The sequence below is a fragment of the Camelina sativa genome, chromosome 7, assembly GCF_030686135.1.
Source record: "Camelina sativa cultivar CO46 ecotype springtype chromosome 7, ASM3068613v1".
NCBI classification, from domain to species: domain Eukaryota; kingdom Viridiplantae; phylum Streptophyta; class Magnoliopsida; order Brassicales; family Brassicaceae; genus Camelina; species Camelina sativa.
In genome coordinates, this window is record NC_141886.1 from 32,116,689 (window position 1) to 32,133,394 (window position 16,706).

Below are 16,706 nucleotides of genomic sequence, written 5' to 3' on the forward strand. Positions count from 1 at the left end.
TTTTGGATATGGGCTTTCTTTTAAGTTTGGCCCAACAATTAAAATCCACAGATGAGAAAACAACATCCGCAACGATGAGAACACGTGTCAACGCAAATGATGAAAGTGCGTCGCGGAGTCCACGTCATCACCTTGGCCGTCTCGTCCAACCCCAACCCAACGACGGTTAAAAAAATTTTAAGAAAGAAAAAAAATTAAAAAAAATCATCGAAACCAGTTTTATATTTCGTTTTTATCTGAGAGAGCTTCTTCTTCGTCTTCTTCGTTTTGCGAAACCCTAATCTTCGAGTTCTGCTACATTCTTCCGGGAAACTTGTACTCTTTCCGGCGGGATCTCGAATCTGTATTCTCAGCTGCTGAAATCTCCGGTAAGTTTTCCTTTACTCAGGTCAATTTCTTAGGGTTTCGATTATCGCTTCGTCCGATCCTTTTCTTTTGATTGATTTTTAGGTTAAAAAAATGTCAAATTGATTGGTGTTTCTTTTGTTTCGTCATGTTTATAGCCTTGTACTGTATCGTTTCCAAGAAAATATTGAGGGAAAAGAGGGGAGTTTTGAGTTAGAATTACCGCAGCTTGAGTCAGTTTCATGTTCGTTTCGGGGATTGATTCGTAAAGTAGAACTAGGTAAAGGTTGTTGTGTTGTTTGGGGAATGTTTTAGATCTAAATTTTTCCAAGAAACTAGGAGGTGTTGGATTGTTTGAAAAAACTTGGGGAATTCTTGATGATTGGTAGGGGAATGCAGAGAACGTTTTGCTGCGAGGTGGAGAACGGTTGGAAGGAATCCCTCTCTCAAGGGATTGTAATCGTAGGGCCTAAGGCAAGAACAAGGGACAAACCTTGGGATCATCTCTAATCTTTTGGTATTTCATTAGTACAGAAGCAACATGACTCGGATTTTGGTTCAACGTGGTTCGTCAGGCACTTCTTCCAACTCAACCCGCTCTTCTTCCTCGTCTGGCTCAGCTTCTTCCTCAGAAACAGAGTCACAGATAAACAATAATAATACTCCGGTAACGATCGATGAAGAAATTACTGATGAGAAAAAAGAAGATGAGGTTTCCGTTGTTGATCAACCAGAGTGTTCTTCTGATGCTAAGAATGTAGTAGTGGACAGTGATGTACCTGTGGATAGAGAAGATGATGAAAGTTTGGTAGTTTCAGAAAATGTTCATGTTGAGAGTGAAGGTATAGATTGTGATTCTCCAGTTAGTGGTGGCAGTAACCCTGATTCACCACCCGTACCAGCTCCGCCTCCAAAACCTTCTCCTACTGTCAATCCTGGTAATAACAGATCGGTCTTGGGAACTTTTGACGCTATACGAATTGGACCAACACGAAGAGGTACTGGGCCTCGCTCTCTTGTTAATAGGAGTTCGCCAACTGGGTCACATCCTTCTTCTCCAAGATCACACAGTGAGAATGAAGGATATAACAGTTCTGATGAGCATATGCCATGCTATGTGTCTTCTCATCTTGGCTCCAGCTCTGGCCCGGTATGTTTGTTTTAAATGTCTTGACTGTATCGATGACTTGCATATTTTATCTGGCTCTATTTTCAATGAACTAGTTTATATACTATCCACAGGAAAGAGAACACCAGTTTGAAGCAGAGATTAATGAATCAAAAGGCTTTGAAATTAGGCGGATGTTGGAAGATGGAAATTGTCTTTTTCGGGCTGTTGCAGATCAAGTATATGGGGATTCAGAGGCATATGACTTGGCTAGGCAAATGTGCATGGATTACATGGTATTATTTCTTTCCTTTCCGAACTAGGTAGCTTTGACGATATTTTAGCGGACTGACTTGCATCTGAGAACAGCAAGCGAGAAAGATATACTAAAATCACAATAAATTACCTAAGATTGTACTTTATGGATAAGCTATTAAGCATTTTCGTAGACTTTATGTTACCTTCTTAGTTTCTAGTCATCCAGCCACCAAGAAGTCTTAGGTAAGCGGAGTGAAACAAAGAGAGTAATAACAGCATGTACTTGTATGTGTTACTGATATACCATGTAAAACTTTGGTATTGTTTATATAATCATTTTTTTGTATGTACCTTGTATTGAACGGAGCACAATTAGGTTTTTTAGTGTTGTGGTAACAATTCGTAGTACTTACTGGTTTTACAATGAATGGTTTAGGAACAAGAGAGGGATCACTTTTCTCAGTTCATAACCGAAGGTTTTACCTCTTACTTGAAGAGGAAAAGAAGAGATAAGGTGCTTTGCTCTTAGCCATGACTTCATTTTGTTAGCTATCGGTTCCAGTCTCTTTGACGCCTATTTTGTACAATGGTGATAGGTCTATGGAAACAACGTAGAGATCCAAGCTTTAGCAGAAATGTATAATAGGCCAATCCACATTTACTCATATAGCACAGGTGCAACTTAGATTGACATTAAAAGTTCCATGTTCTTTACTGTAAAATGAAAATATGAAAACAAAGTGTAATGTTTCTGTACAGAGCCTATCAACATATTTCAAGGAAACTACAGCACGGATACACCTCCCATAAGGCTAAGCTTCCACCACGGGAATCATTATAATTCTTTGGTGGATCCACATCGGTTGACAGTTGGTGCAGGACTTGGATTTAGTAGTCTCAGTGGGGTAAGTATAGTTATATGTCTTCTCGTCCTCGTCTTTATTCAACTGATGCAATAGAGCATAACCCTTAGTTTGAAAGGTAGCAACTAGCAAGCACTTCCTTGTCTCTTCACATCATATTTCTTGTTTTGAATCCAGAGACACGTGGACAAGGAACAGGTGAAAGCTGCTATAAAGGCTCAGCAAGAACATCAGATTGATAATGCAAGTAGCCCACTATCATCCATGAACAGATTCACCAATCTGCCTGAATGTGCGATTGCTAACGTATCTGTCTTTGTTCCAGGCGCTCTTAGCAGAAGGGAGATTTTACTCTGACCTTGAGCTTACGGAAAAGGAAATCGAGCGGTCGGTAATGGAAGCTTCCCGTGCTGAGTATCTTATGGAATGGTCTAAGCCACGAATCGGCCCAAAGGAATCATCCACCTCTAATGCTGAGACGTCGTCTTCTGGAGCTAGTAAGTATTTTTCCCTTTTAAATCTGCTCACCGAGAATACTGAGGACAAGCATTTTTTGAGACCTTTTTTGTTTTTGTTTATTGAAGCAGGACCTTCAGGCAGTGATTCGAAAGCAGAGGAGGCAGTAAAAGAAAAGGTGGTGCTGAGCAGCAGCATCGAGATGGTATTGTCGATGGGATTTAGCTACACGCAGGCCATGGAGGCTTATAGCATTTTTGGGGATGACGTTGACTCAATGGTCTGTTACGTAGTGGAGACGAGCTGTGGCGGCAACAATCGACGCAAAGGAAAGGCCACAGAATAGAGAATGTATCTGTATTACTAGTATATGAAATACGAATTCGTATTCCTACCAACGTTGGGCGATTACCCTTGTCAGAATAATGAATAAACTTTGTGCATCATGACATAGACATGTATCATCATGTATGCGTATGTTTGTGGCCTCTGTACTATAGTTGTTCAAGTTGAATAAGAGAGAAAAAGCACTTAAATCTTTTTGCTAAAACGAGCAGAAGATTTAAGACCATTGTTTGTACGTCTTGCTCTTCATTTCTTTGATTTTTCACTCTGAGAAACATCAGATTTTGTTGCAGAACAAGAAATATTTGGTTTCACTATCATAGCCATATGTGTAAAAAAATCTAGTAAAAAGTAAATCTTTATTCTAAAACTGGTTATAATTGGTAAAAATAATGGACGGAACAGTGGGGTGAGCCAACCCTGAAGAAGAAGAGCGAGAAGAAAGGTTCTTTATCGAGATCAGTCTGATTTCGCCGGCGGTGGGTTCGCCGCAACACATCCACTCGTTTCACCCTAAACCCTAAAAATGCTCAATCAGTTCCTCAATCGTTGCTCCACTCCTTCCCTCCTCTTCTCCAGAACCTTCTCTTCTACGCTTTTCGTCAAAGGTCACACTCTCTTCCCTCTTGTAATAATATCTTCTTCGATTGGCTTTATCTTAATCCTTTAATCCATCTATCACGAATCCAAATTTCCCATTTCCTGATTTTTGATTCCTTGATCCCCTGAGCTTGGTTTGTGAAAGGTTGTGACTTTGACAGTGCTAGTTTAAACTAGTTTTTGAAAGGTTGTGTGTGGTTTTGATTGATTCTGAATCTTAGATTAAGAAAACAACAACAAGGGTTATGTGTGAATTTTCTGCTTTAAATGTCACAGTGTCTTTATCAATGAGGTTTCTCTTAAAGTTTCAAACTTTTAGATGTAAAAGCATCGTTTTTGTTGCGATCTTTGTCTCAGTGATTTCTTGTGTTACAGTCGCTAAACTTGAAGGCTTGTTTTGTTGCAGGGGTATCTTTCTCTAGCACAGAAGAAACATTAGCTCAAGCATTTTCTCAATATGGTCAAGTTCTCAGAGGTCTGTATCTCTAATCCTCCACAGCAATTAGTTCTCTGCAGCCTTCACTTACATTATCATTTTGTTAGTTTAGGAGGATAGTTAGAGTTTACCCATGTATATTAGGTTGTTTCTGTGTAACAAAAACTTCACCTTTTTGGTTGCTCTTCAGTGGATATTATGATGGACAAATTCAAACGCAGGCCAAAAGGGATTGCTTATGTCACATTCTCTTCTACTGAAGAAGCCGAGAAAGCTTTATTAGAACTCAATGGCCGGGTATATAAACTCCCCTTCTCTCCATTTCAGAAATTTCTATATCTTATCTCTCAGATCATTCTAAGAAGCTTCGTCCGTTAATCTATTTTCATCTAAACTCTTTTCGCAATAATGTCTTGTGATGGAGCATTAGAATAAGATATGTATGCTAAAGGAAATATTTTTGCTTGAAATAACCTGATCACACTGAACTGGTTATGTAGTGTAAATCTCATAAAGTTTTGATTGTATGGATAACAGTTGGTAGACGGACGGGTTGTGATCCTCGATACAGCTAAAGTTGCAAAACAGAATCAACCAGACAGCAAGCCGAAGCAAACAGGTGGTGACAGTTGATACTTCTCTTTTCTCTTCTGCAACTTGTTAGATTACATTTTTTCAGACAAAACAACACTTCAAACCAGTTGAGGTTATTCGGAAATAGGGTGTTTGTTAGTTTTTTTTTTTTTTGGTAAAAGTGTTTGTTAGTTTTATTGTACTCACAGAAGTTATTATGACAAGAAAAAAAGTTGGGAGCTTGTGGATGCATTATCCCAAATTCGAGGATTTTTGTTCGAACTTAGGCATCACGGACCGTTATATTGAATTGCTAAGTGTCTTCTCGAGTCTCGACTTTGTTTGACTCAGTGGAAGGAGTTTGGGGAAGCCAAGGTTAGTCTAGAACGTTTGGCGAGAAGATCTGTAACTTTTTACTGTTTTGTGTGGCAGAGAGAGACTCTTTACTTAGCAGGAGTCTTCGACTGCAAGTCACGTAACCTTAAGAGTCTTGAGTCTTGTAGCCGATTATGCTTCTTCTTCTTTGCCTCCACATAATGACCCATCCTTCTCTTTACAAGTTTATTTGTGTCTATGGTATCTTCATCTTATTACAGAACTAAAACACCAATGAAGATCCTATGTGAAATTCGGCGTATAGACATCTGCTGAGATAGTTCGATTATAATTTTTATATACAACATTATGAAGCACACAACTTGTCTCTGAACTTTTGATAAAATTGGAATGATACAACTCAAAATTTTGTAAACATTTGCCTACCAAATACCCAAATTTCTAAGGTATCAGACAGACCAAGTTGCCACTCTGTCTACATCATAGGATCCACAATTGTCTAACAAAATACCCAGATTTCTAACATTTGGCTACTTTCTATATCAGTACTTCTATCTCTTAAAGCAAAGAAATGGAAGCTGGGTAGAATATGCAATTAGCATAACATTTTTAGTGGACGAGGACGTTTAGTCTTTAGATATGATTTGACTCGATTGTCTCCATCAGAACGAACGAGCATATCATGTACTAATGTATGCTGAATAGTGAATACGGTTTTTCAAGTGTGTGATTCCCGTTTTAAAACTTGACCTAGTAACACAATACATTTACATTAGTCAACTCAACTTAATGTAAGAAAGTTTCATACATTAAACCAACATATGAGTTACATGTTGAAGCAAAAATTAAAACTGATCTTGTTTCCTGTCCTATAAATTCAAAGTATTTTCATGTCCAAGATCATCCCAAGAATCTAAATTGTAAACATAGTCCAACAAAGAAAGACAAAACAAGAAAGATGGGAAGCAAATTTATTGTCTCAATTTTATTAAAGAAACAAAATCTGCATACATCATTGTAAACTCAAACCGACATATAATTTCGTTTTAATTGTAAAATTTAAATTCTAACTATTTCATTTGTAACCCCAAATCCGACATAGAATTTCGTTTTAATTGTAAAATCTAAACTATAATCACCTTATTTGTAAACTCAAACCGACATATAATTTTGTTTTAATTGTAAAATCTAAACTATAGTCACCTTATTTGTAAACCCAAACTGATACATAATTTTGTTCTAATTGTAAAATCTAAACCAAGCTAATATTTAACTTTCCTATTAAAAGTATACAGAATTTTTTTGTTTCTTTAATTTGTTTTGCTTTTTAATTTAATTTGATTTATTTTTTAAATGAAATAATGTATAGAAGATTCTGATTGGTTGAAAAGGAGGATGTGAACAAAAAAAATCACCTAAGTATTGTTTATCATAAATATATGATAGATCAAAAAGTTAAAATTATAAACACTCTAATTTGATTTGTTATAGCACGGATCAATAATATATCACTATAATATGAAAAAAAAAAATTAAAAAATATGATTTCTTGCTAGAGGAGGGGTTGAAATTTCAAGAAATATGATTTCTCGGATTAAATTAAAGTTTGGAATAATTTTGTTTCATAACTTTTCTCGGTTAAAATGATTTTGACAGACATAAGTTACATATTTGGTCCTAAAATTAATATGTGATATATTATGGGTTAAGTCATAGAATTAACAATCAAAATAAAGTATATAATATTAAACATCAAAACAACTCAAATAAAATTTACAAACAAAAAAAAATATTTTTTTTATCACACAACTTAACTCGTGTTATACCTTGGATCAAAATATAGATCTTACAAAATAGATGTTATTTTCATAAGTCAGCATATGATTTTCTGGCATCCAACAAAAAAAAAACTTTAAAACAAATAAAACAATCACATATATGATATTTTGAATAAAAACTACAAACTAAACAAAAACAATTTCAACATGTGTTGTAGCACAAGTCATATTGTAGTTCTTACTTATAAACACAACCGATATATAATTTCGTTTAACTGTAAAATCTAAACCAAAATAGTATTTAATTTTCTTTAATTAAAAGTATACATAATTTGTTTTCTAAATTTTTTAATTTAATTTTAAGTTAATTATTAAATAAAATATTATATAGAAGATTATTGACTGAAAAAGGTGAATAACCTAAAAAATCAGGTAAGTTTGTAATTTTTAGATTTTGAAATAAGAAATCATTTTGGATAATTTTGGTTATTAATATAAATGGATTAGATTAAAAAAAAATCAAAATTTATTTGGACGATGGTAACAAGATGAGTCGCTTACATTCTTGGAGAACGCGCTAAAATAAATGCTTCTACTATTCTTCGTCGTCTCATTTATTACACTGTATTATATATAGTCTTGGAGAACAGTCTAAAATAATTGGGAATATTTTTTGCTTCTCTTCTTTCCTTATATTATTATTTAGTTTATTCATTCATTCTCTCTCATATTCGGAATTCGGAAATATCACATACTCTCAGCAATTTTCCACTATTGTATGGAATAAAAAAAAATAAAGAAGGCTTTCCACGGACTAGAGTAGGGCATCTCTAAAATAAAATTATTTTTCTTGTCTATAATCCTCCGGCGCTGCCATGTCCCTCCACCGCATTATCCTCGGCGGCAGCAAAAATCTCTCTCTAAGGAAGGCCTTGTATTCCCCGATGCGTAACTTATCCTATTTCCCTCTCGGAAGAGAACCATCCTCACTCCCCTGGAAGGCGCTCATCACCAAGAAAGTTGATCCAAACTGCACTGCTACTTACTGCGAGGACGACCGTCCGATTTCTCTAGGCTTCAGAGTCAGCTCAATGATCGAGCTCTGTCAATTGGACAAGGCGGCTCAGATCTCGAGCCTGGCCGCCTCGGATGAGTATGTCGACCTCCCCTACACGGTGCCAATGATATGCAACAAAATCATCGGCGCCATGTACGACGCCAAACGCTACGACGATGCCATCGCTCTGTTTCATTACTTCTTCAACAAGTCTGACCTGATCCCCGACATGTTCACCTGTAACCTCATCATCAAAATCCACTGCGATGAAAACAATGTAGACGACGCGTTCAAGCTATACCGTTACGCTAAAACACTTGCTGTACCAGATATCGACACACACATGGCTTTGGTCAAAGGTCTTCTAAAGGCCGGGAGAATTGTAGACGCTCTGGGTTTTGTAAAAACGCAAAAGCTTTGGGATTCGGAGGTTTACAGCTATCTAGTCCGCGGGTTCTTGGATCTGGGAAACCACGAAAAGGCTTATGAATTATTCCATGAATTTGACCAACACATCATGCTTCATCACAGTCATGAAGATCACAACATAAGGAGAGCGGCCGTGGAAGCCACGTTTGTTGAGTACTGGTTTAAACAAGGCAAGGACGAAAAAGCTATGGAGATTTACAGCTCTATAACCAAGAAAAAAGAAGATGAGTTGCTGCTACTGTATATTAACACTGGGAATGCCCTTTTAAAGATTTTGTTTGGGAACGGCAAGAAAAGAGAGGCTTGGGAATTGTTTGAAAGGATGATAACTAATTCCAAGACCTTTGATAGAGACACCTTTAAGATAATGGTGAAGGAGTGTTTCGAGCTCAAGGAATTCGAGATAGCCGTCCAGACTTTTAAGAGGCCTGAGTTGAGAAGGTCATCTCGTTGTTACGGTGAAATCATTTCGAGGTTTTGCGCGCTCGGGATGATGTCTGAAGCACATGCTTTGTTTGAGGAAGTTTGGTCTGACGAATTTTTGTGCCCTGATGTTCCTACGTTTAGATCGATGATCAATGGATATGCTAAACTTGGAAAAAAGGATGATGCAATAGAGATGTTGAAAAAGATGGTAGATGCAACTCTACTCAATGTTGCTGTTACTGAGGCCCAATAGCTTTAATTAATTAATCCAACTTTTGATTAGTAGTTTCCGGTTTTTATTACTTTTCTTCATTGCTAAAGAAGTTCAAGGATATATATATATATAAGTAAGACCAAGGGGAAGAAGAAGTAAGGCCAAGATTCATAAATCTACAAGACATTCTCTATTGCTTGCCTTTTGCTTCTCGGTCTCAGTCCTAAACTATTTTGCTAGTCTTACTCTTGTTTTTTTTTACTATCTTTAGTTTCCGCCTTAATGAAATCTAATGAGAAACTAGTCTCAGCGGATTTGGTCTACAACTTGAATTCACCATCTCTCTCCCTCTATGTGTGTGTTCTTTACTGGGATTACAAGATGGCCATACTTAAAATTTTGAATTTTTAGAGAATGAAATGGTAAATCTTAGATAAAAAACGAATTTTAAGTACTTCGTTGACTTTTTTTGCAAGGTCTTTCTGAGGTATAAGGAAATTTAAATTGCAACATAAGCAAAAACAAGTGGGTACCAGTAAAACTGTAACCAAGGAATAGTAAAAGCACCAGAGAATCGAAAAGCGGGAAGAGGAGAACAAACGTAGAATTGTAGGAGAATCACAACACTCTATCAACAACGAAAAGAAGAAAAAAAATTCTGGATTGGGAAAATTTTCTTTACCAATTTGAAATTAGTTAGTTTTGTCTATGAGTATGATGGAGCGGGTTAGTGTTGGTTTTTAACTTCTTTCATATAAAATTAAGTTTTTAAATATTTTGTTTGTGTTTTTAGACCAACCCGCAAAAATATATAAGTGTACTAATATTAGCCTAATTCCCATCCTATACTTATGATTATTTTTAGTCTAGGTTTGGACCCATGTATTAAAAAAATAGTTAGTTTTGTATCTGAGTATGATGTAGCGGGTTAGTGTTGGTTTTTAACTCCTTTCATATAAAATTAAGTTTTAAAATATTTTGTTTGTGTTTTTAAACCAACCCGCAAAAATATATAAGTGTACTAATATTAACCTAATTCCCATCATATTCTTATGGTTATTTTTAGTTTAGTTTTGGACCCGTAAATAAATAAAATTTTCCATAATTATTCTTGATTTTTTAGTATTGTGCATATGTTAAATTTAGTTTTATTATCACAAATTTAGTAATATTATTGATATTACTCATATGACTAAATTTGATGTATTCACTATTTAAATTGTGCAACAGGATATATATATTTGTATTTGACATCATAACTCTATAAATGACACATCTTTTTTAGTCAAAAAACATATATCATTTTGTGGAGGTTAAAACAAAAAATATATATATATATATAGTATAATAAAATCATACATTATTAGTTTATTTTTATATTTTTTCTACCCATTTTGGCATCACTTGATCTATCCATTTTAACATAGAAAACATTAAACAATTTATGTATAATAGAAAACATGTATAATGCCAAACCAATTATGGAAAATCGAAATTAAATAAGGTAAGATACTATAGTTTTTTTTCATTAAAACATTAAACTTGTAATTAAAAAGGAAAATAGAAATTGATATTGTTCAGATATTTATGGAAATATATATTTCCATACTCGATTTTCCTAATTTGATTTATTTTTAAATTTTTTTCATATTAACTGTTTTAATTACAGTGGCATTGTCTGTAAATAAGTCTGAACTCCAAGCCTTTTTCTGAAAAAATGCTGTGAAAATAATAATATAGATAATATAGATAAAACCTAATACACCAAAACTTTATTAAAAAAAAAAAAACCATAGATGGAAATATTTTTTTTAAAAAACATCCTTTTAAATCCAAATATAAAATAAATAAAAGGAAAAGATAATAACAGCCCAATACACGAGTAAACATCTCAAAACTCCCTCTTAGAGTAAAACAAATCTCTTATCTCCCTCTTTATTCTCTATACCCCTTTCTTATTTAATGAAATATGTTCTGACTAAAATACCCTTCCTTCTATTCTTTCATTTTTTAATTAAAAACAAAAAACAAGAAAAAAAATATAGATCTCGATCCTCTCTTCCTCTCTCGCCGCCGTTCTTCGCCGGAACTCTCCACCTCTGCTGTTTCATCGCCAGAGCTCTCCATCGCCGCCGTTTCTTCGCGACTATGGAGCTGCATCGAGCTCTTCTTCAAAATCCAGATACCTTCTTCAACAAAATAATCTAACAATAGTTGATTGAATTGGTTTTTCTCTTGGGTGTTTTATAGATTTGATTATGCAATTATGCAATTATGCAATTCACATTAGCTGTTTACCATAGCTTATGGGTCGATTGAGCCTTTAAATTGATAACAAATGAATTTCAGTGGTTGAGTTGTAGTAGATTGTAGAATAGAACCCGAAATCATCCAATTTGAGCTTTTGTAGTATTAATGGTAAATGTAGTAAAACTGGTACTACTGATAAATGTAGTATAACTAGTATTACAGACTGAGTTTTTTTTTTTTGGTATTGTATTTGTAGGATACAATGAGCAACAATGTCAAAATACATTTAGATTGTTAAGGTCACATGGATAGTTTAATGTTGAAGACATATGTGGGATATGATGAACAATTTATTATTTATGATGATAAGGAGCTATGTGTTTATCTAATCTAACATCCATTGATAATGAGAACCGTAGGTGTATTTTGTTTGTGGAGGTCATCACTATTTCGGAGCTGTTTAAGCAAGTGCGGAGAGCAGACACAAGAATTATGACAAGTTCCACTCAAAAGATGATAAAATCGGGCCTAATGCCATTTTTTGTTCAATAAAAATATGTAAATGTGGTTTACAAGTTCAAAGGATTGCAAAGACACATATTTCTCAATTACAAACTGATTTCAATAATGTAATATTTATATACTAGTTTTTTTGGCAACATGGTAATACTGGTATAACTAAGGAAAAACATGTATAACAATTATGTTTTTTTTTAACAAAACCTAAACGAAAAGTACTTAATATACTTACTGTCTTCGTAAAATTTAAAAAAAATGTTACAATGTGTAATAAGAAAGAAGTTGCAAAATTATGTTGTTATGAAAGACTCAACACAATATATTCATTATACTTTTAAGGTCAGTTTGTAAATAATAACCAACTAAAGATGAAAAAGTTGCATAAATATTTGTTTTAAACATTTGAATGCATAAAACATTCATAATTATATGCTAATAGAATTTAATCAACTGTAAAACTAAAAAATATAATTTTAAGAGTGTGTAAAACTAATTAAATGGAAAAAACCTAAAAGTAGAACTATTTACAAGTATGGTACAACTACTATACTGGGTAAAACTATGTGTGAACACTAGGTGTGAACACACATATTACACACGTGGAAATACATTTCGGATTTTTATTTTTATTTTTTTCCCCACAAAAATCAAAAATGTTGAAAATCTCATATTTTCTAAAATTCCAGATTAGTTTTACCTAATATTTCCAGTTGTACAGGACAAAATCCAAAACAAAAAAAAAACAGATTAGTTTTACATAGTAATTGCAGTTGCACACAACTAAATTCCAAAAAGTAATATGAATCCAACAAAGTTTTACAAGTAGTTCTACAAATAGAAATAAGAAAAACATCCAAACACCCACAAAATTAGTTCTACATGTCCATGACCTTGTAAAGACTCTTTTACTACGGTTATTGGTGTCTTCCTCCACGGTAGTCGGTTTAACACCCTTCTTTTTCTTCTTACCAATGTCTTGTACCAACATCATCTCATGGATATTACACCTCGTCGATACTTGATTTTCTTGTTGTACTCACTCGAGGGGAAGTAAATTCTAAGCGGCTATAGTGGTGTCGAGGAGGAGGATTCCTGCAACAAATAGTTATACCAAGTATTATCAAGTTATATTGTTTCAGAAATTCATATTAAGACTCTTCGTTCTACCTAGTTATTCTAGTTTTACACACTAGTTCTACCTAGTTATTCCAGTATAACAAAATACTAGTTCGTAGTTATACTTCTATATACCACAAAAATTTGATTCCGAGAGACATCAAGAGCAATTCCAACTAGTTTTATTTATTTTACATGTTCATACGAATCCAAACTTACCATTGAGTCGATGGTCTCGCTCTCACTTCGGCTTCTACTTCTTCTCGAGGAACAACAGCTTGAACTACTTGATTCCATAAAGAGGGATTCTTCGTTATCTCCTTAAACTTCATCTCGATTACTTGATTCTGGAAAGAGGGATTCTTCGTTAGCTCCTTCTTCTACGACCGCATTGGAATCCCTCTCTCCCTCTTCTTCAACCACCGGATTCAAAACCTCTTTCTACCACCGGATTATCTCCTCCTTGTACCAACGGTTCTGAACCCTTCTTTTACCACCGATTTTGAATCTTTCTCTCCTCCTTCTTTTACCACCGCTTGCGAATCTTCCTCTCCTTCTTCTACTTGTGTGATCTTAGTGTTTTTTTTCCCCCACCTTGTTCTTACCATCCTCGTTATCAAGTATGAAGACAAACGATGAAGGAGAACGATGAAGGAGAACGATGAAGAAAAAGAGCGGTTTGTAATTTCTCTTTTAATTTAGGGATTTAATCGAGTTAGAAAGAGGAGAGAGAGAGGAGATTGGGTTAGATCCGATTTTGTTATGGGTGGGTGGATAAAACCCTAGTTTTCTTTGTAATTTTTCTTATTTTTGTAGGGTAAGAGAGTAAAACACCAATTTTTCGGATTTTAAATAAATCAAAAATAAATTTTAATTAGATGGGGGAGTTTTGAGATTTTCGATTTAGTTTTAGGGACTTTGGAGACGATTCCTCCCAATACACCCACGTTGTTTTTAAGAACTCGGTAAAAATTGATGCCCTAAAATTACAAAGAAAATATGATGCCTAAAGCATTTGCTTCACCAGGTTCCGATCTGGACCGGCTCAAATGAGAGCTGAGCGACATGGCCCAGAAAATGATCAACCATCTGGTTTGAGATTCGGACAACATCCTCCACTCTTCCTGCTTTAATATACACATCCATCGATGTAGTATATGAGGAAACGTCAGGGCTTATGGTGTTTAGCGACCGCATTTCGGCAAAGAAACGCTCTGCCTCATACAGCAAGCCAACCTCGCAAAACCTAGCGATGATGTTTTCATAGAGTTTCTCCTGTTGTTGGCACTGTCGCTTCATGTTGTGAGGCCGGACCCTCTTGAAAGTGTGGATGGCCGCGTAAAACCGACCCATCTTGAAGCACTCATTCACCATTAGATTTAGTGTATCTGTATCACAGCAGAAACTCAGTTTCTTGTCATCTAAAAGATGGTCAAACAATTCCCAAGCTTCGGTTTTCTTGCCATAGTCTAACAAAACTTGAAGGAGTGCATGTGTACCAGTCGGTTCCCCGTCTATCACCTTCATAATTCCTAAATGAGAAGAAAATACTTCAAAAAAAGTTTCAATAGTGCGTCGGTAACACTCCATTGCTTCCTCCTCTTTACCTTGCTTGAGCCAGTACTCCATAAATTTCGCAGTATTTCCAAGATTGTAGTAGCCGTCTCTAACCTTTAGTGCCTCGAAGAGTTTATGGGCCTCTTCGAAGTCCCCCAAATCCAAAAATCCACGAATCAAACGGTTAGAAACATCCAAACCCTGGCCGAAAGGCCAAAAACCCTTGCGTATCGGGTACGAATAATTTCTCGTACAGGATGGATACATAACTTCATCGAACTCTCCGTCTTGAACCAACCGTTTAATCCCGAGAAGGGTCGTTCTGGCCTGAAATTTGGACGAGTCTTTAAACAAGGCTTTGAGTATGCGATTGAAAGAATACCTTAAGGGTATCATCTTGTGCTCGACGAAGAAATAACTGGCCAAATCCAAGGCGTCTCCATACCTCTCGGCTTTGCACATGGCCACCACGATTGCGCTGCATGTCCAGTCCACTGCTTCCTCGTTCTCAAGGTCTTCATCAAATAATTCAGAACGTTTTGTTCTTTCAATCGCGAAGGGAGCAAGGCGTGCGTGCTTAGCCGCCGTGTCGAGGTCCAACAAGCGGATCAGGAAATCTACTCTATCTCGTAGAGCGAGTGGTCGGCAATCGCAATTGGCCATGTAGGCTTCCCCCCGCCAACGTAAATCGGAGGAGAAGCGAGAAACAGAGCGCAAAGAGAGAGTGGAAACACTGGTGTTGAGGAAGCCGCGGCGGAGGCTGCACAGAATCATTGTCGGGAATTATCTTTTTACTTAAAAATTTTGCTTGTCTAAATTAATAAATAATAGTACTGCTTCTGACGTCTGAACGCTGAAATAAATGCTTCTTCTATTCGTCGTCGTCTCATTTATTATTATAGTCTTGGAGAACACTCTACAATAATTGGAGATATCTTTGGCTTCTCTCCTTTCCTTATATTATTGAAAAAAAAAAAAATATCCCATTTTTTTATAAATCTAATATGCTTTAAATGTCAAGATTTTACGACTCTTTTGCATTGATTTTTTAATACATCTATATTAACATTTTTGAAGTACATTTTGTGTTATGCCCTTTTAGTTTTGTTTATTTAAAAAATTATTTACAACATTAACCCTTAAAAAATTTCCAAAACTAACATTACTTCAGATTTTGTTTCCTATATAGTTTACATTTCATTCCAACTAAAAAATAACAGCAATCAATATGAAAATAAAAACTCTCATATATTTAACTACACATTTTGTTGTGTTTTGAGATGTTCTTTATCTGAATCCTTCGCAAACAAAGAAAACAACAATTCGATTCCTATTTTGTTTTCCAAAACCTGTGTGAGCTTTGATTATAAATGTAAGAGAAACTTTGATTGACATTTATTTAAATATTATAATTAACATATATAAACTTAATAAAAATTTTAACTATTACGAATATGTAAAATTAAAAAGGTCTAAAATACTATATAATGTGGCTATATAGTAGATGAATTATAAAGAGGACATGTTGGAATTAATAATATATCGTTAAATTTGTGTTAACACGGGTTAAATCCTCATTTAATTATTTATCAACACTACTAATATTAGAATATTTAACATAAAATCAAGTTGATTTAACTAAGATTGTGTAAAATAATTAAATCATTAGGAAAAATGTGACTTAATCACAGCGTATAGATTACTGATTATATATTTATATCCCTTAATTTTTTGTTATAATAATTCAAAATCAAAATAGAATCTCAAACACTAAACAAAACCAACTAAATATAACAAACAAATAGTCATGAAGTTTATTGCAGGTTAAAAAAATAATATAAATATTTAGCCACACAACAACCGGAAAATTTAGTTATTCCTCTATTTACAAAACATCCAATAGTTAACAAATAGATATATCATAAAATATAAATTAAAATAAAAATTATATGTCCGCGGTATACCCCAGGTTAAAATACATGATTTGTATAAAACAAACAAGAACTCTTACAAAATCATTAACAGTAAAAAAACTTGCAT

At 34.7% G+C, this 16,706-nt stretch overlaps 4 protein-coding genes across 11 annotated transcripts; 3 read left to right on the plus strand and 1 right to left on the minus strand.

The window, feature by feature from the left end:
* Positions 1-134: 134 nt before the first annotated feature.
* LOC104752644 (OVARIAN TUMOR DOMAIN-containing deubiquitinating enzyme 6) lies at positions 135-3,610 on the plus strand. Of its 6 annotated transcripts, none has more exons than XM_087459924.1 (10): positions 172-368; positions 504-625; positions 735-1,495; positions 1,588-1,749; positions 2,148-2,225; positions 2,308-2,386; positions 2,471-2,616; positions 2,752-2,817; positions 2,900-3,071; positions 3,159-3,610. In XM_087459924.1, exons 3-10 carry the CDS (start codon positions 887-889, stop codon positions 3,374-3,376), a joined length of 1,530 nt encoding a protein of 509 aa, XP_087316050.1. In that variant the 5' UTR covers positions 172-368; positions 504-625; positions 735-886; the 3' UTR covers positions 3,377-3,610. The 6 variants fall into 6 exon arrangements, with proteins under 6 accessions (XP_087316049.1, XP_019083610.1, XP_087316050.1 ...); XM_087459926.1 differs by having other exon boundaries at positions 3,162-3,610; XM_087459923.1 differs by lacking the exon at positions 504-625 and having other exon boundaries at positions 135-368.
* Positions 3,595-5,543, plus strand: LOC104703570 (small RNA-binding protein 11, chloroplastic-like). 3 transcript variants are annotated; one of them, XM_010419597.2, is made up of 5 exons: positions 3,595-3,983; positions 4,382-4,450; positions 4,602-4,708; positions 4,949-5,030; positions 5,194-5,543. In XM_010419597.2, exons 1-5 carry the CDS (start codon positions 3,902-3,904, stop codon positions 5,328-5,330), a joined length of 477 nt encoding a protein of 158 aa, XP_010417899.1. In that variant the 5' UTR covers positions 3,595-3,901; the 3' UTR covers positions 5,331-5,543. The 3 variants fall into 3 exon arrangements, with proteins under 3 accessions (XP_010417899.1, XP_019083611.1, XP_010417900.1); XM_019228066.2 differs by having other exon boundaries at positions 3,763-3,983; positions 5,218-5,543; XM_010419598.3 differs by having other exon boundaries at positions 3,763-3,983; positions 4,949-5,246.
* A 2,219-nt stretch (positions 5,544-7,762) lies between these two features.
* On the plus strand, positions 7,763-9,418 carry LOC104705130 (pentatricopeptide repeat-containing protein At3g60960, mitochondrial-like). Its single transcript, XM_010421114.2, has one exon. It carries the CDS (start codon positions 7,974-7,976, stop codon positions 9,261-9,263), a length of 1,290 nt encoding a protein of 429 aa, XP_010419416.2. The 5' UTR covers positions 7,763-7,973; the 3' UTR covers positions 9,264-9,418.
* Positions 9,419-13,946: 4,528 nt separating this feature from the next.
* LOC104703571 (pentatricopeptide repeat-containing protein At3g60980, mitochondrial-like) lies at positions 13,947-15,525 on the minus strand. The gene is made up of 2 exons (XM_010419599.3): positions 14,717-15,525; positions 13,947-14,641 (listed from the first exon to the last, which is right to left on the minus strand). The coding sequence occupies exons 1-2, from the start codon at positions 15,438-15,440 to the stop codon at positions 14,130-14,132; spliced, it is 1,236 nt and encodes a 411-aa protein (XP_010417901.1). The 5' UTR covers positions 15,441-15,525; the 3' UTR covers positions 13,947-14,129.
* Positions 15,526-16,706: the final 1,181 nt, after the last annotated feature.